Source organism: Strix uralensis, chromosome 3, assembly GCF_047716275.1.
Source record: "Strix uralensis isolate ZFMK-TIS-50842 chromosome 3, bStrUra1, whole genome shotgun sequence".
NCBI lineage: Eukaryota > Metazoa > Chordata > Aves > Strigiformes > Strigidae > Strix > Strix uralensis.
Window position 1 is genome coordinate 90,345,879 of NC_133974.1, and position 21,863 is coordinate 90,367,741.

The 21,863-nt window shown below is 39.2% G+C and overlaps 1 protein-coding gene across 3 annotated transcripts; it reads left to right on the forward strand.

Moving 5' to 3' along the window:
- The first annotated feature begins 1,228 nt into the window (after positions 1-1,228).
- Positions 1,229-19,933, forward strand: SLC30A6 (solute carrier family 30 member 6). Of its 3 annotated transcripts, none has more exons than XM_074863298.1 (14): positions 1,229-1,312; positions 3,951-4,037; positions 4,656-4,740; positions 5,720-5,762; positions 8,369-8,434; positions 8,857-8,937; positions 10,184-10,219; positions 11,031-11,125; positions 11,914-11,962; positions 13,897-14,016; positions 14,309-14,411; positions 14,717-14,764; positions 15,425-15,493; positions 16,978-19,933. In XM_074863298.1, the coding sequence occupies exons 1-14, from the start codon at positions 1,310-1,312 to the stop codon at positions 17,473-17,475; spliced, it is 1,383 nt and encodes a 460-aa protein (XP_074719399.1). In that variant the 5' UTR covers positions 1,229-1,309; the 3' UTR covers positions 17,476-19,933. The 3 variants fall into 3 exon arrangements, with proteins under 3 accessions (XP_074719399.1, XP_074719401.1, XP_074719400.1); XM_074863300.1 differs by lacking the exon at positions 1,229-1,312 and adding an exon at positions 1,722-2,169; XM_074863299.1 differs by lacking the exon at positions 1,229-1,312 and adding an exon at positions 2,177-2,305.
- The last annotated feature ends 1,930 nt before the right edge of the window (positions 19,934-21,863 follow it).

Genomic DNA, 21,863 nt, shown 5'->3' on the forward strand with positions numbered 1-21,863 from the left:
AATCGGTCCCAAAACTACTTCTGTACACTGGAGAAAATGTCTTCATTACAGCCAACAGCTTAGAATGAGCAGGTCTCATGGAATACATGACCAGTCCAGTCACTCCCAGCCGGAGTCAGCTAAGTCTTTTGGTGTGTTTCACAGAACAGATGACATGCAAATAACTTTTTTAACGACTTTAGCAATGGTCACTGGACAACTGAGTAGCCCATTAAAAGACCAAAGACAGGGCCATGTTACAAAAGCTTGTTTCAAGTATCTTCCTAGGCACAATAATCTGTTTTAATAAAGTACCTAACTTCAATTTTTATTCCTACCTCTTTTCACCTATTTCCCAAAGGCAGTAGTAATACATAAGCTGTCTTACTACTAAATCTTTCTGTACATGAAATCCCATGCAGGTGTTTTGTAACACAATTTTCCTCAACAGAGCTATCCTAAATACCATAAAAACTTCAAGTTCTGTATTTTGTTCCTTCTGACAGCAACTCTTAGGCACAGTTTAGTGCTCTGCTAGTCAGGTTATGCAAGATTGTTGTCCCCATGTTCCAGAGCCTCAGTACTAGCGGCCACAGTACCTTAAATGTGGCTGTTTCTCCTCCCCCAAAGTCCACTGTCTGCTTCCTACCGCAGCAGGCTTTAGGCTGGGGTTAGGCTGGCTGTAGGCCGCTCTGCCGAATCGTAACGTAACGCTACCCGTCCAATGTTTTAACACGTTCAGAGCGGCGGGAGCCGTTCTCAGAACTTCAGCACACGAGGTAGTGATTACATTTCCACAACAGCGCTCCTGAGGCTCTGAGAGCTACCGTCCTTTCCAAGTCTGGCACACTGCTGGAGAAAAAATCCACTCTGAACCATGCGTACTCACGAGGGCCGCCTGTCATGATTTTAGGTGTATTTTTGTATGGAGGAAAAGGTGAAACAAAACCGTCCTTGCGGTTCGGAGTACCGTGACCACCACGACGGGAATCCTCGCTCTCAATTCTCACAGAAAACGGGCAGAACTGCCGCGGGGTTTCATACACAACCCGTGTGGCCCAAGGGCAGGCGCTGGGACCGGGCCGGGAGCGAACCACCTGCGGGTCCCGGGGTGCTGCCTGCGGGAAAGGACGGGGCGAGAGGAGGGGGCAGGTTCTCCGCCGGCTGCAGGCCCCTGCACGCTACGGCCCAGGGCGGGCACCGCTTCCGCCACATGTCACATCCGCTGCCGCGCGTGGCCTCACGGGCCTGCCCGTTGCCGTAGCGACGGAAGCCTCCTCCGCCTCTTCCGGCTTCGCATGGCGCCGTCTCTTCCGGTGCGGGGAGTAATATGGTGAGTGGCCCCCGCCGGGGGAAGGGAGGGAGAGGGCGGGAGGGAAGCCGCGCGTGGGAGCGGGCCGCGGAGGCTGGTTGGGGCTGCCGCTCCCGGGCGGGGCGGGCCTTGCCGCTGCTGCCGGCGCGGCGGGGCTGCTCGGGGCAGAGCGCCCGAGGCCCGGTGCCGGCCCGGCCTGGAGCCCGCCGCGCCGCCGTCCCCTGCCCCGCCCCGCCCCGCTCCCGGCGCGAGCCCCGCCGGGCTGGCGGTGACGTGGCTGCGCGCGGGGGTCCGCCCCGCCCCGCCCGGGCCGGGCCTCCGCCGCGGTCAGCCGCGGGCGCTGCAACCCGTTACCGTTAGCCGAATGCCACCGCTAGCCAGCCGCCCGCCCGCCAGCGGGGAGGGGAGGGGAGCTGGGGGAAGCGGCTCTTCGCCAAGGCGACGGTGCCCTGGGCCACCTGCGGCGAGGCGGGCGCGGCCGTTAACGGCTGCGGGGCCGGGAGGAGCGCGCGCTGTGGCTTTCCGTGTGTGATTCGTCTTCCCCCGCCCTCCCTCCCCCACCGGTCCGCGGTTCCCCGGGCAGCGGTGGCTCTCTAGGGCCGCGGTGGGCCCCGGCGGCTGGGCAGGCGCGGAGCTGGGTGCCGGTGCCGCGGGAGGCTCCTCCGCCGGAGGGGCTCCTCGCCCGAGTGAGGGGCGCCCGGCGCTGGAGCGGAGCTGTGGCGAGTCTCGGTGTCGGCTTCAGTGTTTTCATTCTGCACCGAATCGGCTGGGGAAGTGACATTCGTCCCAGGGCAAGCAGGTTATGTTGCCCCTGCTCCCACCCGTCGGGGCAAGCACGGGACTGTTAACTCCGTGGAAACACGGGGCTGTTACTCCTGGTGCGTATGGCTTGTGCCCCGAAGAGGAAAAGTCGTTCTTCCAGGAACGACCACCGTGTGTGCTTGTTCAGCTGGGTGTCCAAACGTTCCCTTTCTATGCTGAGCACAAATACATCGACATCAGTATCAACAACAGGTACTGTCACCTGTTGGCATTGTTGGAGCAGACGCTCGCACCCATTGTAGCAACACTTCTTGTACAGCTGCTCCAGCACCGCGTGGGGACCTTCAGCAGCTGCCGTATGGGGTGGCTGCCCTCCTGCTCAGCACTGAGGTGTTTCTCTCCGTTGTGTTGACAGAAGTTTCGAAGCTAGGGAACCTTTAATGCCAGAGCACAACATCTGCTGAATTAGAGCTTGCTTTCAGGGGCGAGCTATGGCTAGTGTGGGTTTGCACGAGGCTCTCCTCTGTGGTACAGAATACTCGGCATCCTTCGGGGAGCAAGGAGGTGTGGCACAGTGCAGCCTGGCAAGGGGACACAGTGCTAACGGCATGGGGAAGCAATGGGTGCCAGGGCGATAAAGCAGCCTTCATAAGCAGGCGGTCCACTGCCTGTTTGAAAAGCTTTCCAAAGTCCTCTGTCAGCCTATATGTCTCTGTTGAGAAAAAGAAATCATCAGGTAATGATTTACTAGTAAAGAAAATAACAAGTGCCAGCCTTTTGCCCCAGGCGAGCTAAACTTAGGATCTATAGTACTGCTTTTTAAATTCATGGAACCAAGGCATATGTGTATTTCTACAGAAAATATGAAATACAGCTGTGTTGACAAACATGTCTGTAAGTTAATTGAGTCTGTTTTGGTGACCAGCCTGTAAGCGTGTCTTTTTGTCTTCTGCTGGCAGTTACAGATGTGATAGCTTACAATCAAACCTTATTTCATCTGGTGCCAAATTGTTGCATATGACAGATGACCCATTACAAGTCCACAGATTCCTACTGCAAATCAGAAGGGCTTTTCATGTGGAAAGCTTACTTCTTTATGGGGAGAATAGATTGGAGGACAACTAACTAGAAGCTTGGGCACTCTGAGGAAGGCGAGCAATTGGCATGGTTGATGAACTTTTCTGGTAGTCTGCTCCCTGTCACACTTCCAGGAGAGCCACGTAGCACCCCCTCTCTCCTGTCTCTTACATGCACATATGTCCTCTCCACCCCAGGAAAGAGCTTATCTGCATGTTGCTGGGAGGTAGGAGAGGGGGCACCTACACTGACCACATCTGCTGTGCACATTTAGGTTAAGCCATAACTAAGATTGCTTGTATGTCTCATCATGTTACTGGCCTTCTGTCCACCACATTACAGATGATACCAGCATTGTTTTTATTTCTTCGATGGGTTGTCATTTTTATATATATAAAATATATATATATAAAAACAGTGTTTTCCTGTTTAATAAACCAATTGGCTTTGGGTGGGAAGTGTGCTTTAATAAAGAGAAATGTTTGTGATTTCAGAACATCTGTAGTAGTTGTATTTAAATAAAAGTAAAAACCCCACACTTTAAATGGTATTTTGGTATGTTTTCCAGTAATCTTGAATTCTGGATTATATCTAAATGAAGCTTGATTCTAAGTCATTCATCTAATATAATAACCATGTAAGATGGTTACCAAAAATATTGTTGTGTTTAATGCTTATGGGTTATCTCTAGCTAACAAAAACCTCATTCTGAGTCTTTGGTATAAGTATGAAAATAGTTCATAAATGAAGATTTCCTTTTTGATAATTTAAACTATGTTTTAAGTAAAATTTTTAATTAAACTATTAATTTTTTTTTAAGGGGACAATACACCTGTTCCGCAAATCACAGAGATCATTGGTTGGAAAGTTAACACATGAATTTAGGCTGGTTGCAGCAGATAGGAGGGTAAGTATTTATTTTAAAAAATGAGTAATAATTAAAAAAACATTAGCTGTGATAAGTTAAAATACATTATTAACTTGAGTATATTTTGAGAATTTTTCTTTGAAGTTTTCTAGCTGTGCTTAAAAAAATAATATCCAGCTGTGAAGCTGGATTCCTTCTTGTGCATTGTCCTTGTCAGTGTTCTCCAGAATTGTACTTCTATTTAATGCGTTCAGCAGAACTGTAAACTGAATATGCATAGATGTTTTGGGGACCTAAGTTGCAACACAAAGAAAGGAGCCCGCTAATACAAAGTTGTACAAGTCTGTCTTCAAAAGTCAGATGGTGTGTGCTGTAATAAAACACAAATTTTACACACGGGTGATTTTTTTAGTTTAAAAAGGTATTTTAAGCATGGTGCACAGATGCTATTCATAAAAAAGTTTTGAGACAATCTACAAAGTTAAAAACAGAATATGGGCTTGTTCTGCAATGAGTTGTAAATTTTTGGGAGGGAGGAGAAGCCAGTTCTGCTTGCATGAGGAAGTACTGCAATATTGTTTTTTTAAAACCAGGTAGATATATTTTTGTCTTGTAACTTTTGGAAGATGTAAAATACATACTTATTCTCATCAACAGTCCTGGAAGATCTTGCTGTTTGGTGCTATAAATTTAATATGTATTGGCTTCCTGCTAATGTGGTGCAGCTCTACAAACAGCATAGGTAGGTGGCTATCTCATACTGAAACTACAACCAACTACCATGTGTTTCTTAGCTTGTGAAGTTCCAACACACTAAAAAAGCAAAGTTCAGCATGTAATGGAATTGGGTGTCTGCACAGCCAGGTTTGGAAAGTGATTCCTTTTGATTTGCCACAGTTTAGAGTCATTTTTCACAGGCAAGTGTGGATGGTGACAGTCCTTCAAAGTTTGCAAGGTTTTCCAGACCTGATAGTTGTTTTCTTCCTGTCGTACCCTCTTTATCTTTTAAGATTGCAAAAAAGTAGACTTTTAAGCTAGTCCTCAAACCTGTTCCTTATATAAATAGGACCAGTGACATATAGAGACCCGCACTTGTGGTTGAATGAAGACTGTAGTGTGTGACAAAGGCCTTCTCTGATTCCAGGAGTGCCCCTTTTCAATATTTTGCATATCTTCTACTTCTGTACAGGGGCTCCAACGTGCTTCCCATCATCCATACTGAAAGTAGAACGCCTCTTCCCATCATCCATACTGAAAGTGGAAGGCCTTACATTTTTAATTTGTGACACAGGTTTTCTTGCCATTTTGAGATGGGTCAGAGAAGCAAAAGAAGTAAAAAATTCTGTTGAATCTACTTTTCACTGCAATAATGCACATTAGAGATCTCTTACTTTGGTGGATGATGTATGACTGGAAGATCTCCTGACTTTTCTGTATTTAAATTCTTAGTCACAACTTAGTCACGAACTTAATACCTTTTGTATCTGGGCATTATTACATGCTTTATTAGAATTAGGATTGCTATAATCAACTTGGTTTTGAATTGAAATATATTGGTATGTTTAGGACATTCATATTATACACACATACAAAAGACAGACTCTATCAGCCGAGACAGTTTATGTAGATAGAATATGGAAAAGAGGCACAACAGGGACTTAGAAGAAAACAAGTGATTTCTGCATTGAAAACTTATGTTTTAATATTTGCTTTTTTTGCAGCTTTAACTGCTTACACATATTTGACAATCTTTGACCTTTTCAGGTGAGTTTTTTTCTCATTTAGTCTTCCTGTTCGTTTGTACCTGTCTCTGTATGTTTCTACACATATAAAATTTATTTAGATACAAACATATGTTATTTAGAGTCATCAGTATAGAAACACTTAACTGGTTTAGATATAGCTTAAATGAGTATAAAATTGAACATCACAATAAATAGATGATGAGAAACTGTAGCTTTATTGAGAATGACTAGTGACAAATCAGTTCAGTCATGGATTTCTCTGTGCAGATGCATAACAGCATAAAGCAGAATCTAGCATCAAACTGTTATCTGGTGGTTCACTCGGAATATTTCCCTAATGCCACAGGCGTTGGTTCTGAAGTATCACTCAGTTTTAGCATCAGGAAACAAGGAGTATGTAATCGTATTTCTATTTCAAAATATTTCAAGAGCTAGATCCCATACGCTCTTCTAATAAGATTGTTAGATGTTTTTAGTATTTTTCCTCTTTCCTAGAAAAATTATATTAAAACTAAGTATGAAAGTTCTGAACATTTTTGATAATATTGATAATACAGACATGAAATATATTTGATTCTTATCTGAGCTGCAGGTTGGTAGCACACTAGCTTATAAAAGTTAGTATCGATAGTACGGATCAGCTCTCTGCGGTCTGTTTTGCCCACTACATACTATAGCTTATCAGACTGATAGTAAAACATTTATAAATAACAGCAGCAAACATGCAGAAAGGAAAATGAATGATTGATACAGGCACAAAAATACTTAACTTGATCTGTGACTGCATTAGAATTGTGATATAACTTTAATGAATGTCGTATTTCTCTTAGAATTTTGTATCTGCTGAGTTTTGTCATCTTGACTCAAAGTACTTTTTTCACCTTGGGGAAAGTTTTGATGTTGTATTTCATATTTGTGTAGAATATTACTTTTTTAGTTTTAGGAGAAGATGGAAATACCCCTGGCCCTCACATAGTAGGTTAATGAGGGGATGGACTAGAAGACTGTTCTCATTCACAGCAATTTGTTAAGAGATTTGATTTGCTGTAAGGGGGAACAATGCTCAGTAATTGTGCTGCAAAAATCAATTTCTGGTTCTTTCATTTTTGTCAGCTTCCTGGTCATTTGTAATAGTCTTACTGAGTATATGAATTTACTATTTTGTATATGAGCAGTATTTTCTCTGCTTTCGCTTTTACTCCACACAGCTGTGGATCAGGTTGTGAGGATGTGATTGTTCAGCAGCTGCGGGGATGAGTTCTTGATCCAGTCTGATTTAACATTGTCATTAATTAAGAAAGGGCTACATAAAGGCACAGATGGCACTGAAGCTGGGTGGGTTCCAGTAAAAAAAAATTGTCCGAAGGGATCAACAGAGGAAAAATAGGCAGAGAAAATGAGTCTCATCCTGGAAAAATTCAGGCTAGTACCACGGGGATAAAATAATTGCAATTTCAGGCATTCAATATGAAAGAAAAAGTTGGAAAGAAAATGGCAAGAGAGACCTGTGGCTGTCAGTGAATGGCCAGTTAGATTAGAGCCTGTGTAAATGAATGCAACCAAAAAAGGAAATCTGTTTTGGCCATATATGTAGACAAATTTCACTGTGGAAAAGAAAGGCAATACTTGGCATAGCCTGAGACTCCATAGAATCATAGAATTGTAGACTGGTTTGGGTTGGAGGGAACCTTACAGATCATCTAGTTCCAACCCCCGTGCCATGGGCAGGGACACCTTCCACTAGACCAGGTTGCTCAAAGCCCCGTCCAACCTGGCCACTTATTCTAGAGTGCTAAATGGTATGTCTCTAAGATTTTAATGGAGAGTTTTCTTCACTTTTTCACTGGGATACAAAGGAAGTGACACAAATGTGACAGTCCTGTTGTCTTGCTTATCACATTCCTTCTCATTTAAATGGCCTCTCTCAGGTTACAGTATTTCTAGGCAAGTTCGTAAAGCACATGTAAGAAGAGCATTTACTGGGTGTCTAGTTTGATATTTTCATAGGCTTTTCCTTTGTACTTATCGTTACTATGTGTGACATTACTATGTGTGATACCAGACAGTAGTAAAAGGATTTTCTCAAACCACCTTTACCTGTTGGTCAGATTCTGGGGTACCTGGTCCCATGTACTCCAGGTCCCTTTCAGAAAAATTCGTGGAGTGCGTGCAGATTAAACACCAGTTGTGCTGTTTTGTGTCAGGGCCTCAGTGGAAAAATGCATTGCATTTGGAGTTACGGTAAACTTGATTTAAGCTGAGTGATGTTCTATATTGAAGAAGGTTGTTGGTAGCCTTTGTAAGTGCAGCATGCCATAAGTACAGCATTAGGCTGTCTCCCGGTGTAAGGAATTCGACCAACTACCATTCCGCCAAAATTATTTGCTGCCCTTTTAATGGGAACAGCTGAGACATCACCGTGCAGTCTCAGTTTTATTCCCAAGCACAACCTTTTTGGGATTCACTGGAATCGTCATTGTGACAGTGACAGAGGTGCTAAGTTCGTGGTAAGACATGGTTATATTCATCTGTTCAGTTCTGATGGCTGAGGTGTGTATTTGTAGATTATCCAGTTTCTAAAGGCTGCAGTTATTTATCATAGTCTAATTCTCCCCCTTTTTTCAGTTTGGTGACATGTCTAATAAGCTACTGGGTAATGATGAAGAAACCCAGCCCAGTCTATTCATTTGGGTAAGTACCAATAACAAGATCTAGTCTTTGATAATATAACATTTGATACATTCCTGACTGTCACTGCCTGTATCCCCTAACAGCCATGACTAGTATCTGTCTGTAAAAGAGCCTAAAAATAAGGAGGCCCAAGGCTCATGCTGTAAAGGACAGTTACAGAATAGGGGAGGAGAGGAAAGGGGAAGGACAGGAAAAAGAGTTAAGAAGTGCTTAATTTTCAGCTGCATTTGACAAGTGGAGTGTTGGCTTAAAAGAAATTGAAAATAATGCCTATTCCATAAAACTTCCAGTTTCTTCCCATCTATCTCCTCTTGAAAGAATTGGAAATAGCAGGTCTGTCCTGCTGATTCCCACACAGTCCAGAATGAATTTGATGTATTGTTCAATGTTCAGTCTTTCTAAACTTAATTCTCAAATTTCAGGTTTGAAAGGTTTGAAGTTCTAGCTGTATTTGCATCTACAGTTCTGGCACAGCTTGGTGCTCTTTTTATACTGAAAGAAAGGTAGGCATGTATACCATTTTCTTTAGTTTTTCGTTCTGTACGAAGACATTCCAGATTGAGCAAAAGCACGCACATTCTACAAATGCTATCTGTAGAGAAATATTTTAGGAAAAACTTCAGATTTTTTAAAATATTGCTAAACCTTACTGCTCACTTATATTGATTACACTACATGTAGACTTTAGATCTAATGATAGGATTGATAAATGTAATTAAACAACTTTCAAGGAAAAGACTCAGTGTTCTTAAGAATCATATTTTCCAAAAAGTTAGGTATTTAATTTAATGCATTTCCCTATGCATCTTAACTTTTTTAGTTCATTAATAAATAAAACTTTTTTCTTTTTTTACTTCAGTTACTTCATGAAGTAAAGCAACTTCATAATATATTAAGGATCTGAATGTTTAAACTGTCAACTTCATCAGTCTCTCAAAATTTGCTCAAGCATTAATTTGACATACCATCTATGCTTGGAAGCATTTGTATTTCAGGAGGTTAGCCTAAAAAATTATTTTCGTCTTTAAAAATTAAGAGGCTTTTGTTAATATCTGGAATTTAAAACTGGGGCAGCGTCTTCCATTTTTCTATTCAAGGGCTCTATTTTCTTTGTAAAGAGCTATGTTAACAACTTAGCAATTTTATACTGTAGGTTGATCTGTTGTACTGACAATATACTGGAATGTATTCTAATAATGACACACTGTCAAAGCCTCCAAGTGTTCAAATGTCAATGTTAGGAAAAACTCCAAACTTATCATAGGTTTTTCTGTTACTGATGATGCTCATTTCTTATTTTACTGGTGGGTAAAAAAAGATTTGTATCTCTACCACGGTATCCAACATCTACTTTATTTGGCCTTGCTTAGTGAGAGGCTGTAAGTCAGGGATTTCAGACTTAGTTTGTTGTGATTACTGTTGTGTGGCAGTAGCAGTATTTTTTGGCATGTTCATTTACAAGCATCTTTTTATTGTGTAGACAACGTTCATGGTAGCTATCACCTATGTGTCACAATTTGAATATAGTTGGAAAATCTAAATTACACCCTGCTTCATTTCAGTGTTAAATGCTTTCATCATTTATAAAAACTGCTGTGCTTACTTAAGCAAGTAATTTTTTTTTGCAGTACCGTATCTGTCAGTTTTTGTTTATGAATGGCAGCTAATTCTTCAGAACTGAAAGAATATGCTTCAGGTATCAAGGTTTTATTGTATGAATATAACTCAAATTTTCAATTATTTTTGTAGTGCAGAGCGGTTTCTGGAACAACCTGAGATACACACGTAAGAAATTATTCTGACATGTAAATTGATAGTTTTTTCAGTGTCCCTTTGTGTTTCTAATTCTTAATCTAGCATGTGTTATTTATGCAAGTACATTCAATACCAAATTGGTTTTGGTACCTTGGCATTTGTTTCAAACTATGTGCAAGCTATACTGCAGTTTATTCAAGGTACAGCTGAAGTGTAATGCACATGCTCTCTTAAGTAACGATTTAACTACATATTGCTGGTTTTCCTAGTTTAGTTACTCTCGTGTCTTATGGAGTCCTCTAGGAGGCTGGTATGTTAGGGGGAAGGATGCTGTGATCGTTAGGGAACTGAAGCAGTTGCAAAGATGATGAAGACTATAAAGAACATGGGGAAAGGAGAAGAAAGTGTTATGGGTCAAAAGATTGGGACACGGGGTGTATGGTGAACTTGTTTTCCTAGGAAAGGGTAGGGGCATAGGGCATAATTCCATAGGAAACTGTGCTTTTTTAGCTCTACTGCTGAGGGAACAATGTATTTATACCTTCAAAGGACAAACATATACATGTGTGCATAGATGCAATTAGTTAAGAACTGTTACTCAACATTATGAACATGTACAGCCTAATGTGATAACACTAATGTAAAAAGTTCAGTGATCTCATATAACTCTTAAAATGATAATACGCTGCCAGTTATTAAGCATTACACTAGTTTATCTTACTCTTGTTTTCAGTCTCAGTGAAAGATACCAAGCAAAGTATTTTGCTAGTGTTGCTAGTAATTACAGCTTGATTTCATGTTTTGTGATTACGTGACAATACTTTTTTTTTTTTCTCCCTAGGGGGCGACTGCTGGTTGGTACTTTCGTGGCTCTCTTTTTCAACTTATTTACAATGCTTTCCATTAGGAACAGGCCTTTTGCTTATGTCTCTGAAGGTATGTGATAAATTAATCTATGACAAGAATTGGGAAAAGATTTTAATGTTCCTATTTTTATCAAGGTATAACTTGTCTGGTAACTTTCTTAGCTAGTGGGTATATATTACTATTACCTCCATTAATGTAACTTCATGCAGTTTAGGATTGCTTTTAGGGCTCTCTGAGTAGTATGTAGTCATTTATATGATACGAGTATAATTTATATGATTTATATGATATATGATTATATGATTTATATGAGTATCATTTATATGATAAACATGATATTATCATTTATATGATAAAGTAGTATGTAGTCATTTATATGATATGAGTATCATTTTAATGCTGAAGTACCCTTTATTTTCAACCTTTTGGATTCAACCAGTGAAGGTCATCTGACAGATATCAGAACTTTGAAGACATTTTATGGCTATGTTAATAGATTAAAAATAAATGAATGCAATAATTCTTAACAGCTGTCTTACCTGGGACTTTTTCACTGTGAAGTAGGCTTGCAACCATTCCCACTAAGTGTAAATTGTTTATAGTTAAAGATAATTATGGTTGTTATAATCTGCAATTATATTTGTATTTAATCAGTTCATATTATTATGAGATGGGCATTTCTCTTACTGCCTGGAAAAGTCAGACTTTGGTTTTTTTTTTCAAGTGACAGTGAATCTGTTGAGATACATTTATTCATTCACAGTGTATTGCATTCTTCCCTTAAAATAAATCTTTAAGTGTACTTTAAAATGGATACCTTTACTCATAGTAATTTTATTACCTTCTTTCTTTTGCAGCTGCCAGCACAAGTTGGCTTCAGGAGCATGTTGCAGATCTTAGTAGAAGGTAAAGCTTTGTAATGTTTTTCAAAATTGTTAACTTCTGGAAGGCAGTGGGGTTTTTTTGTGTATAATAATGATTTGGATGGGTATTGAAGCATAAACTGTTGTGTATTAGAGCTTTTAAAATAGCTTTATCTACTGTAGGTCTAGTGTATGAACTCTACAGCAAATATTGCCTTTCATATTTCCCAGATACATCAATCTGATAGAAATACATCTTTCTGCATAGCTTCCCCTTTGAATGTGTTCAGTACATTGTATGTAATTCTCCTTGGATGAGCTGAGGTAAACTAGCTTTGTCTTGTACAGACTTGCACTGCATTTCTCAACAATTGTTACCTGAGTGATATATTTTGTAGTAATTTGTGTTTATTTAATCTGGGGGGTGGGCAAATGACTTGGATGGTTGCGGTTTAAATGTGATATGTGAAACAGGTTACTCGCTGTAACATAGCTATGGAAACTTCTCACCTGTCCAGCAGGAAACTGGAAAGTCTGTGTCTTCCAGGGGCTGGAGCAGTGTTGCTCATTCATCTTGTCTGTTAACTCTCTTGCTTGTCTTGGATATCTAAATGTGAGATAACATTGTTTGCAAATAATTTTGTCAGATGTCAGAAACGTTTATTTTGAGCCATACATGTCCTTCCAAGTACTTATGCTGTCAGTATCAAAATAAGAATGTTAAACCATATTGTATAACATGTTAAGTATGCTGCAGAGCCATCTGTGTCTGCATGTTGTGTTTTTTGTATACAGTTGAGGAAAGCAGAGAAAGCTGGCTTGTTAAACAGAAGAACTGATTTTATATGGGTATAAGGTATTACATCTTCAGACCCAAATTCTGCAAAGCAGCTTTGGAAGACTAACAGTAGGGTTGCCCAAGTACCTGGAGTTTCAGTGTAGAAAACCACATGGATAGCACTCACAGGCACTAACAGACTTTTTCGTTAATGATGTGGTAACACAGTGTTATGGGGAAGGACACAGATGGGTAACTTGAAGGGCTCCCAGATTGAGAGTCTAGAATCACTACTGGGTTTTGAGATAACCGGTAGACAATTATGCCAACATTTAGAAAAAATTATTAAATTTAGTTAGTATGTATACAGCTATTTTGGATCTGTTCCGTGACGCAGTGCTGATTACAAAATATCTGCACCTGTATGTAATTATGTTGATTGAAATTCTTACAGGAGCAGACCAGCACATGATGTCTAAACATAGGTTGGCTCTAAACAGAGCAACAAAACATTCATGTTGTCTTTTCCTTTAAATTTTCCAATACGTGACACGCACTTACATTCACTGGGAAGTACAAAAACTCTTTTCTCTCTTCAAGCTCGCACTGATAGGAGATAACTATAAATAAAGAACTTTTCCCAATGTTCCCTCATGGGTTTTTTGGTCTCCTCTTATTCAGCTGGTCTCCTCCTTCCTTTCAGACTCCATGAATTAGTTAGATTTGGCTAGTGATATGCAACACCCCCCTCTCCAAGACTTACATGTATGTAATAGCAGTGTTTGAACCTGTAAAGTACTTGTGTTGGATATAGCCGATGCAGCTAGCTATGTTTACCAGAAAAAAGAAAGTAGCACAAGATATGTCTTTTAACATGTAGAAAAACTGTATAAAGATTAGTGTAGTATAATGTTTTGTAGATGGGAAGATAGACTTAAAGCAAATTTAAGATGCAAGAGGTATTAGTTTCGGATATCATAATGTGATGTGGATCTAAACTTGATTGATTTTTGCTGATGTCAGACTGTTACAAAACTTTGAGCAGAATTAGAAGGGCCTTTTCAGTCCTCAGAGACATCATTTGCTGTGACTGCAAGGTGTATTTGAAGTCAAATGCTGAAACAGTGGGTGTAACTCTTTTGGGTTTTGAAGTAATGATGAACAGCTAGCTGACAACTGCTTCTTCTGTTTTGTTACAGTATTTGCGGAATCATCCCAGGATTGAGTAGCATCTTTCTGCCACGAATGAACCCTTTTGTCTTGATTGATATTGCTGGAGCTCTAGCTCTTTGCATTACATATATGCTCATTGAAATCAAGTACGTACAGTTGTTGTTTTAAAAAAGTAACTCTTTTTGTATCCAGTGTATGGAAAATTGGATTGTTTTTACATGAAAGGAATGGTCTCATCAAAAGCTGTATTTCGTATGAATGGGATTGCAACTCCATGAATTGGAATCTTTTTTCAAAGCTGTATAGTTCAGATGAGATTAGTATATGTAATATTCTGTAAGTGTATATAAATTAAAGGAATGAAAAAGAATCAAAAGACAATTCTTATGCCGTTCAAAAATGTAAATATCTGTTTTTCTTTAAAATTGCTCTTTCTAGCAATTATTTCGCTGTAGACACAGCCTCTGCTATAGCAATTGCTTTGATGACGTTTGGTACCATGTATCCCATGAGTGTCTACAGTGGGAAAGTACTGCTCCAGGTAAGGCAATATCACAAAACAAGGTTTTTTGCTATTTCAGTTTTGTTAAATGTCCTTATTTTTTTAAAAACATAAAATCTATTTAAAGCTTTTGACTAGGAAGTGTTCCCAGGGGAATTTGTGATGTGATAAGAAGTTTAAGGGCAGTAGAAATATGCATCATGGAAATAATAAGAATTTCTTGTTTAATGCTATTAGTCTCCTGTGTAGGTAGAGCAGTCTTAAAGGCTCTCTTACTTAAACAGGGCCAGTTAATCTTTATTATAACTTTTTCCTTCTTTTTTTTTTAATTCTTTTTCTTAAAGACAACTCCACCTCATGTGATTGGCCAGTTAGATAAACTTCTTAGAGAGGTAAGTCAGTGTATAATAACAGGGTCTAATATAACACAGTGTGCACAGCTAACAGTCCATAAGCATTCAGGAATATGAAGAGTTTTTGTTAGTAGTCCAAGGTGATTGCTAAAGAATTACTTTTTTAATATTATTTTTATAATATTAAATATATATTATTATTGCTAAAGAATTACTTTTTTAATATTAATTTTTAGCTGCATGTAGTAAATGTGGATCTTGCTATCTAAAATGAATAGTGTTATTCAGGTATCTGGAACAAAACTGTTAAAGTAGTGCAGGCTGTTGTTTTTATTAACCAAATTTGAGCTACTGTTGAAGTGGTTTACAAATGTGAGTGGGGAGAGGAAAAGGAATACAGGCAGCTGTTGGCTCACAGCATATCGAGTTGAGAAAATATTGCAATTTGGCGTCAAGAGTTACTTGAAGTGAGTTACTTAAATGCACTTTTTTGATGGATTTGGATGTTTAAGGGTAGCAAAAGTACAGTAGATAAGAATTAGTGGCATCATTAACAGACATTGTCCATTCTGTGTATGGAAGCTTTATTTCACCACTGAAAATGCTGTATTATTCAGCTATGTGTAAAAGTACATTTCTAAAAGGATTTGAAACATTTCTGATTTATTTTCATATTTCTGGATGTTTGTTTAAAATTAGGTTTCAACTTTGGATGGTGTCTTGGAAGTTCGAAATGAGCATTTCTGGACATTAGGTTTTGGCACTTTGGTAAGTTATGTCTTTATTGTCTTTTTAGCCTTTAGAAAAGAGTTGTCAGTTACTAGAAATTTTTTATTTGAATGAAGTAAGATATTTCTTCTGAAATCTTAAATATAAAAAAAATTGATGGAGTCAGTCCTTGTGATTTATTGCAAAACTTCTCTTCCCCTGTCCTAGATATTTTTTTAAAGCTTTGTTATTGGTTAATATTTATGTATATTGCAGCTCTGGATTAAAGCATGCATTTTGCAGCTGTAGAATTTCTTTTGTATTTTGGCAGTGAAGAAAACCCCAGTTTTCTTCTGTCTGAAAAGACATTTTTCGAATAGTGTATTCGTGTAAATTATCTCAGAAGGGGGAGAAAAATAAAACTGTAAACCATCAGGTACCAAAGGTCTACAGCAGAATCATGTTTTCAGCATTTCTGGGGAGAGGGTGGAAAAAACCAGCTACCGTTGTGTACTGATGTTCTGTACACTGAAAGAAATGAAGGGTTTTTTGTGATACAGAATGATCACACAGAACTCAGTGATTCCTAAGTTGATGCAGGTATGTTGAGACAGCTGGAAAACTTAGACTTAGAATTTTTCTCTACTTCTGAGTTCTTCCAGTATGCTACCCTTCCTAAAAAAAGGAAAGAGGCAGCAGCTCTGACTTGCTGATGTGAAAATAGCTTTCAGTTTACTATTCTGCCACCCAAAATACTGGATCACAGCATTGTTGGATTGATTACAGATATTTAGAAACCTTTGTAAGCACATTTACCTGTTGGCATCTCCCAGATTGTAGTAGAAACTTCCTGAGACCTGGGTATGTTTTCAGCTGCACCATCTGATGTAAAAAGGGCTTATATAGCACAAGCTGTGAACCATATCCTTTATTAAATAGGAAATGAAAAAGCCTGTAAGGGGTTCTGTTTTGTGTCCTGTTCCCTTCTGCAGCAGTAGTTGAAGGTAAATGAGATGGTGTTACTGAGAGGAGGGCAGGGACAGCCCACACTTATACGCACGTCCAGGAGAAACTCTTAGTCTGAGTTCCACAAGGGGCATTGCCTCTGTTCTTGCTAATGGTCCCCCTTTGAGTGTGTCTGCCATGCGTGTTGTCCTCTTTCTTGCGCCAGCAGCACAGTGATGACGCTTTTCCCTAAACTTGGCATATGGAGTTTATCTGCACTTTGTTCTTCTTTTGGGCCACTTTTTTCCCTGCTGTTTTCTTTCCTGCCATCACATTTTGTATTTTATAGATTGGTTTTAAGACTCACTTCTTCTGAATGATGATCTTGATATGTTGATAAGAGATCAATGCATTAGGAAAGATCAATGTGTATCCTAATTATGGAATTACTCAATAAGTTTCTCAATTTAGTCAGTGGTCTCCACTGCGAAAGGTCTTTGCGTAATTCTCTGCAGGATAACTGATCTCTTCTTGACTGCATATGGAGAATCTTTATCAAAGTAACAGTTAACAGCCAACTTATTTTTATCGCTTTCTAGGCTGGATCGGTACATGTCCGAATTCGGAGAGATGCAAATGAACAAATGGTACTTGCCCATGTCACTAACAGATTATACACATTGGTCTCTACCTTGACTGTTCAGATTTTCAAAGATGACTGGATCAGACCTACCTTATCATCTGTGCCTATTGCAAACAATATTCTGACCCTTTCGGATCATCATATTATTCCAATGCCATCTTTGAAAGCTGCTGATAATTTGAACCCTGTTACATCCACTCCAGCTAAGCCCAGCAGCCCACCGCCAGAATTTTCTTTTAATACACCAGGCAAAAATGTGAGTCCAGTCATCCTTTTAAACACTCAGACGAGGCCCTATGGATTGGGCTTTAATCATGGATCTGCACCCTACAGCAGTGTACTCAATCAAGGATTTGGAATACCAGGAATGGGAGCAACTCAAGGATTCAGAACTGGTTTTACAAATGTCCCAAGCAGATACGGAACAAACGCTCGTGGTCAGCCCCGACCATAATAAACACCGTTATTTATTGTACTTAAGGGTATTGACTTAATTCTTTTATTACCCAATTTTTATAAACATTTGGAATGTCAGATCATTCTAAATGGCTGGGAACAAGTGCATTGTTCATATTCATGAAATGGTTAAATTGCAATTTTATTCTTTGCATCAGCAGTAGCCTGTATAATGCCACAAGTATTTTCCAGACTTACAATACTTTACAGGTAGTTTTTATAGAGTATCTGTTTCTATTCAGCTTTTTATTCACTTTTCTTTATTTTCCCCAAGAATGTATTGAGATATAGCACAACTCCATGAGAGAGTAAAATTCTGACCAGGTAGCATTTTTTTTCTAACGAGAATTGCTTACTGAATGCTGAATAGCTGAGAATAGGAAATTGCAGAAATAAAAGTCCCAGTTTTTAGAGATGTTTTGATTGCTGTATTAAGCTATCTTTTGGCAAAGTCACAATTAGTTTTTGGTTGCAAAAATCCATCAATATTCATGTTGTGGCCATTGTGAAGACAATCTGGCATTTCAGATTCTAATTAATTTTGTGAGACTGTGTTTTTACATTTTTATTGATGCTTTTATAGAAATTCAGATGGTTCAGCAACCATTTTCTAGTTGTAAGTATTCCATATTCATCTTCCTTTTTGGTTGAACTGCAAAATTATTTAGCAATATACTGGGAAATAAAATATTTCAAACTTAAGATTTTACAAGCACCTCTTTTTTATGATTAACCCTATTTAAGATACAGAGCAGACGGCTGTATTGTTTCTGAAGCCAGTATTTCATTTTTGACTATGGAAAGTATTCTCTGATTCGATTGTGACTTTGTATTTTTCCTCTTTGTATTTTTTTCTGTACTTTCAGGGGAAAAAGTATCTATTTATATTCCTGGTTTATATCCAGAGCACAGGTCAGTGATTGCTGACAGTTCTTAGTCATTGCTAGAGTGCTCAGCCTTTGGGGCATGCTTGGAACAAGACTGCCTAACTCTCTGCTTTTGCATTATCGTTCTATTGTACATCTAGAAGGCCGTATTTCTTCAGGGCCTTTCTCAGAGAGCTCTTTCCTCTGACTGCTGTGTTTTTCTTCACTGCTCTGATAACAGTAAAAGGCCTTTTAGAAAGACTTTTTTTTTCTGTTCTCCTGTGCAGTATGTATCTTATCATTCCCTAGCCAATACCTTCTCTGCACTTTCTTCTGCATCTCGTGGCTGTTGAGGAATGGGTTGCCCATTCCTGTTGTTTCACTTGCAACTCAGGGTGCTATATATTGGCGTCCACCTTGTTAATCTGTATACTGTTTCCATTTGTCCAAGGTGGTTATGTGGAGCTGTAGTATCTCAGGGACTCCAAAGATGATACGTTACCTGAAGAGTAATGGGTTTGATAGTGAAATCTTTCTCTTGTAGAACTGAGTTGAGAAAACGGCCTTCATATGAATTTTAAAGATCTGTGGCCTCTTCACACTGGCTGAGGATTTCTTTTTCTGCATAAGGACAATGCTTTCCTCTTCCCCCCCGCCCACCCCCCGCTACTACCTGTGTTTCTCGCTGCAATGCATGGAGGAGGGTGTCACTCTTCCAAACAAAGCAAGGTGACATTCTGCCTGATGGTTTCTTGCAGGGATGTTTTAGGCTGAGGGTAGTGTCCAGACTGCCACTGGTATACAGTCCATGTAAGCTACAAGTAGGGAATCTAGTTCTGTACTTCATTTGCAGCAAGAGTAGCAGTTTCATTGCTGTGTTAGAAAATGTAATGACCTGGAAAACTTGCCTTTAAAGATTCCAATGAACTTAGAACGATTGGCTGTGTTTCTATGAGGTCAGTATTAGCTCAGTAATCACCTTTTTTTCATTACTCTGTCTTTATGTGTAGTCTATCACACGTGCCATTGCTGCGTGGAAATTCACTGAAGTACAGAACACTTGAACAGATTCTCTGTACCTCTTGGGTGCTGAACTAGACTGCACTCTACAGCATCTGCAAACCTTAGAGCCAGCAGAATGTTTACAATATACTACTCTCATGTGGCCTATATGAGAATTGTTCCTTACTCAAGTTTCATAACCAAACACTTGCCCTTTTTCTGACATTTTAAATACATTGTATTATATTGATTGCATGCCTATTTGTTTTTAGTAGAAAATTAAAGCTCCATTTTATCGAAAAATGAAGCTGATCTTTGATTTAAAATGAGAAGGGAGAATGAGAATCCTAGAATTCTGAGTGCAATATAATCACTTTAACAGAATTATTTTTTGGAGTGATTGTTTACAATATATATCATATGTGCAGATGATAAAGATTCTTTTAGAGATTAGAACAGCTTTTTAGCTGCTTTATTGTTATGAATATATTAAGAATATTTGTTAAATCAGCACAGAGTAAAATGTCTCCTTTTATACGAGGAAAATAAAATCAGTGTCATCCTTAAATGACAAGGAAAAAGTGGTAATTTGTGTACAAGATTTTGTAGTTATCTTTTTATATATATTGATTGTTTAAGTGATGCTCTCGGGTGATACTTCAGTCTCAATGAGCAGATGTGTGAAACTTCAGAACTGTTTTGCTGGGTCTGCTACCAGTGTAGACTGGGTCCTTGTAATAATTCTACAGAAAGCATTTTTATTGCATTTTGTCTTTTCTAATTGTATTTTACTGTTAGGTGGTCTAAATGTTTATTTGAAATGTGGTGAATAAGAATGCTAATTTATATCGTCTTCATTCCTAGTGATAGGAATGCTGCCCCAGCTAGAGAAAAAAGAAGGTTGGTACTTGCTATCATTTCTGTCTGCCAGAGGATTTGACATTGTTACTTCCTTAACTTACTCCAACTGTGATTGCATAGGATCACTTCACTTGTAGGTAAATGCTTCAAGCTTTACAGAATTTGAGGGCATGTACCATTAACTTAGGCTTAAGATTCTTGTGAAAAACTGCATTATCCTGATACAAAAGGAGCTAGAGCATCTACTACAATTCAAATAACTAAGGTAATATGGGATATTTTTGCAGCTTTACCTGTTGAGTAATGGCTCTTGAGTTCATTCTGTTCTGCATTCCCTTCACCCAGGTAATAACCACATACACCTTTGGGAAGACAAGCCGGCCTCTTGTGGGTGGTAGATTGATGACTTTAATTTTTTTTCCCCCCCCCTTGACTGAGATGTGACAAATCCTATTCAGGGAAAGAACCTGTGCAGCAATTCTGCTGATATGTGTAATTATTAGGTTAGTTGAAGTCCCTCAGTTGATTTCTGTCCCCTGCTGCCACCATCCAACAGGGACAGAGAAACTGTCTGGGGATAGGTTCTTCAACACAAAGCCTGTCTCTGAATTGTGAAGTGATTGTACTGTGAATGTCCAGATCCTATGGATCTGGATACTTAGTGATATTCAGCATTGAAACTGAGAGTAGAAGAGACGCCAGTCCTGGTCTTTTCACTTGTATTTTTTGTTTTCTGGGTGTTTATCAAATGGCTAGACTTTCTACTAACATCCTTGTTCTCCTCTGCCTTAGTAGCAGTGAGAAGCCACCTTGCACCATGTCTTTGCTTTACTGACTGCTTCAGGTTCTTGTGCTTTTGGGGGCTTAGATTCTTGGATTCACGTGGTTACTGGGTTGATGTAAGTTTTGCTTCCAGCAGTTATTTTTTCCAGTGAATGACAGATCATATAAATTGCTAAGATGATGATCCCTCCCCTCTTTAAGTAAACCCTTTCCAGGGCTCACATCCAGCTAAGAGATGGCCCTCTTTTCCTGTACCAAAAAAACCTGACCCCAAAACCCAAAGGAAAAGAAAAAAAGCAAGCCTCTTCATGTTTTCCTCATGTTTTGAGAACCACTGAATCATACTACACCAATGTACATCTCATTTCTTTGAGCTGAGTAAACATAACTCAAGAGAACTGCATGCTCAGGCAGTGAGAAGTTGGTGACAAAATTGATATGCCAGAGATTTGGTGTACTACATGGTTAAATTATGGTTTCAACTAACTAATACAGATTTTAAAAAAATAGGCTTTTCCCAGTTATAACAACCTTCTGATCCCACATTTCATAATGAAGCCTATTTTAAGTTAACTTTCAAATTCTTGAAGAAGCAGAGCAGCAGTGCACACTGCAAATGCATACTGCATTTTTTAAAGACCCTGCAAAGAATGAAGTATGACAAGAGTTCACCTGTAAAAACAAATTAGCCACACAAACTCAAGTTTAATATTTTTGTATATAGCCATTTTGTTACCTTTTTTCACCACTTAGAAGGGTGCAGTAGGTGCCTTACACTGCTCAGAGTATTCAAACTTCAGAAGATTTAATTTAGTTGTTTAGAATGTTTTCTGATGGGCTGAAGTAGAGGAGAATATGATAGAGTTCAAATAGT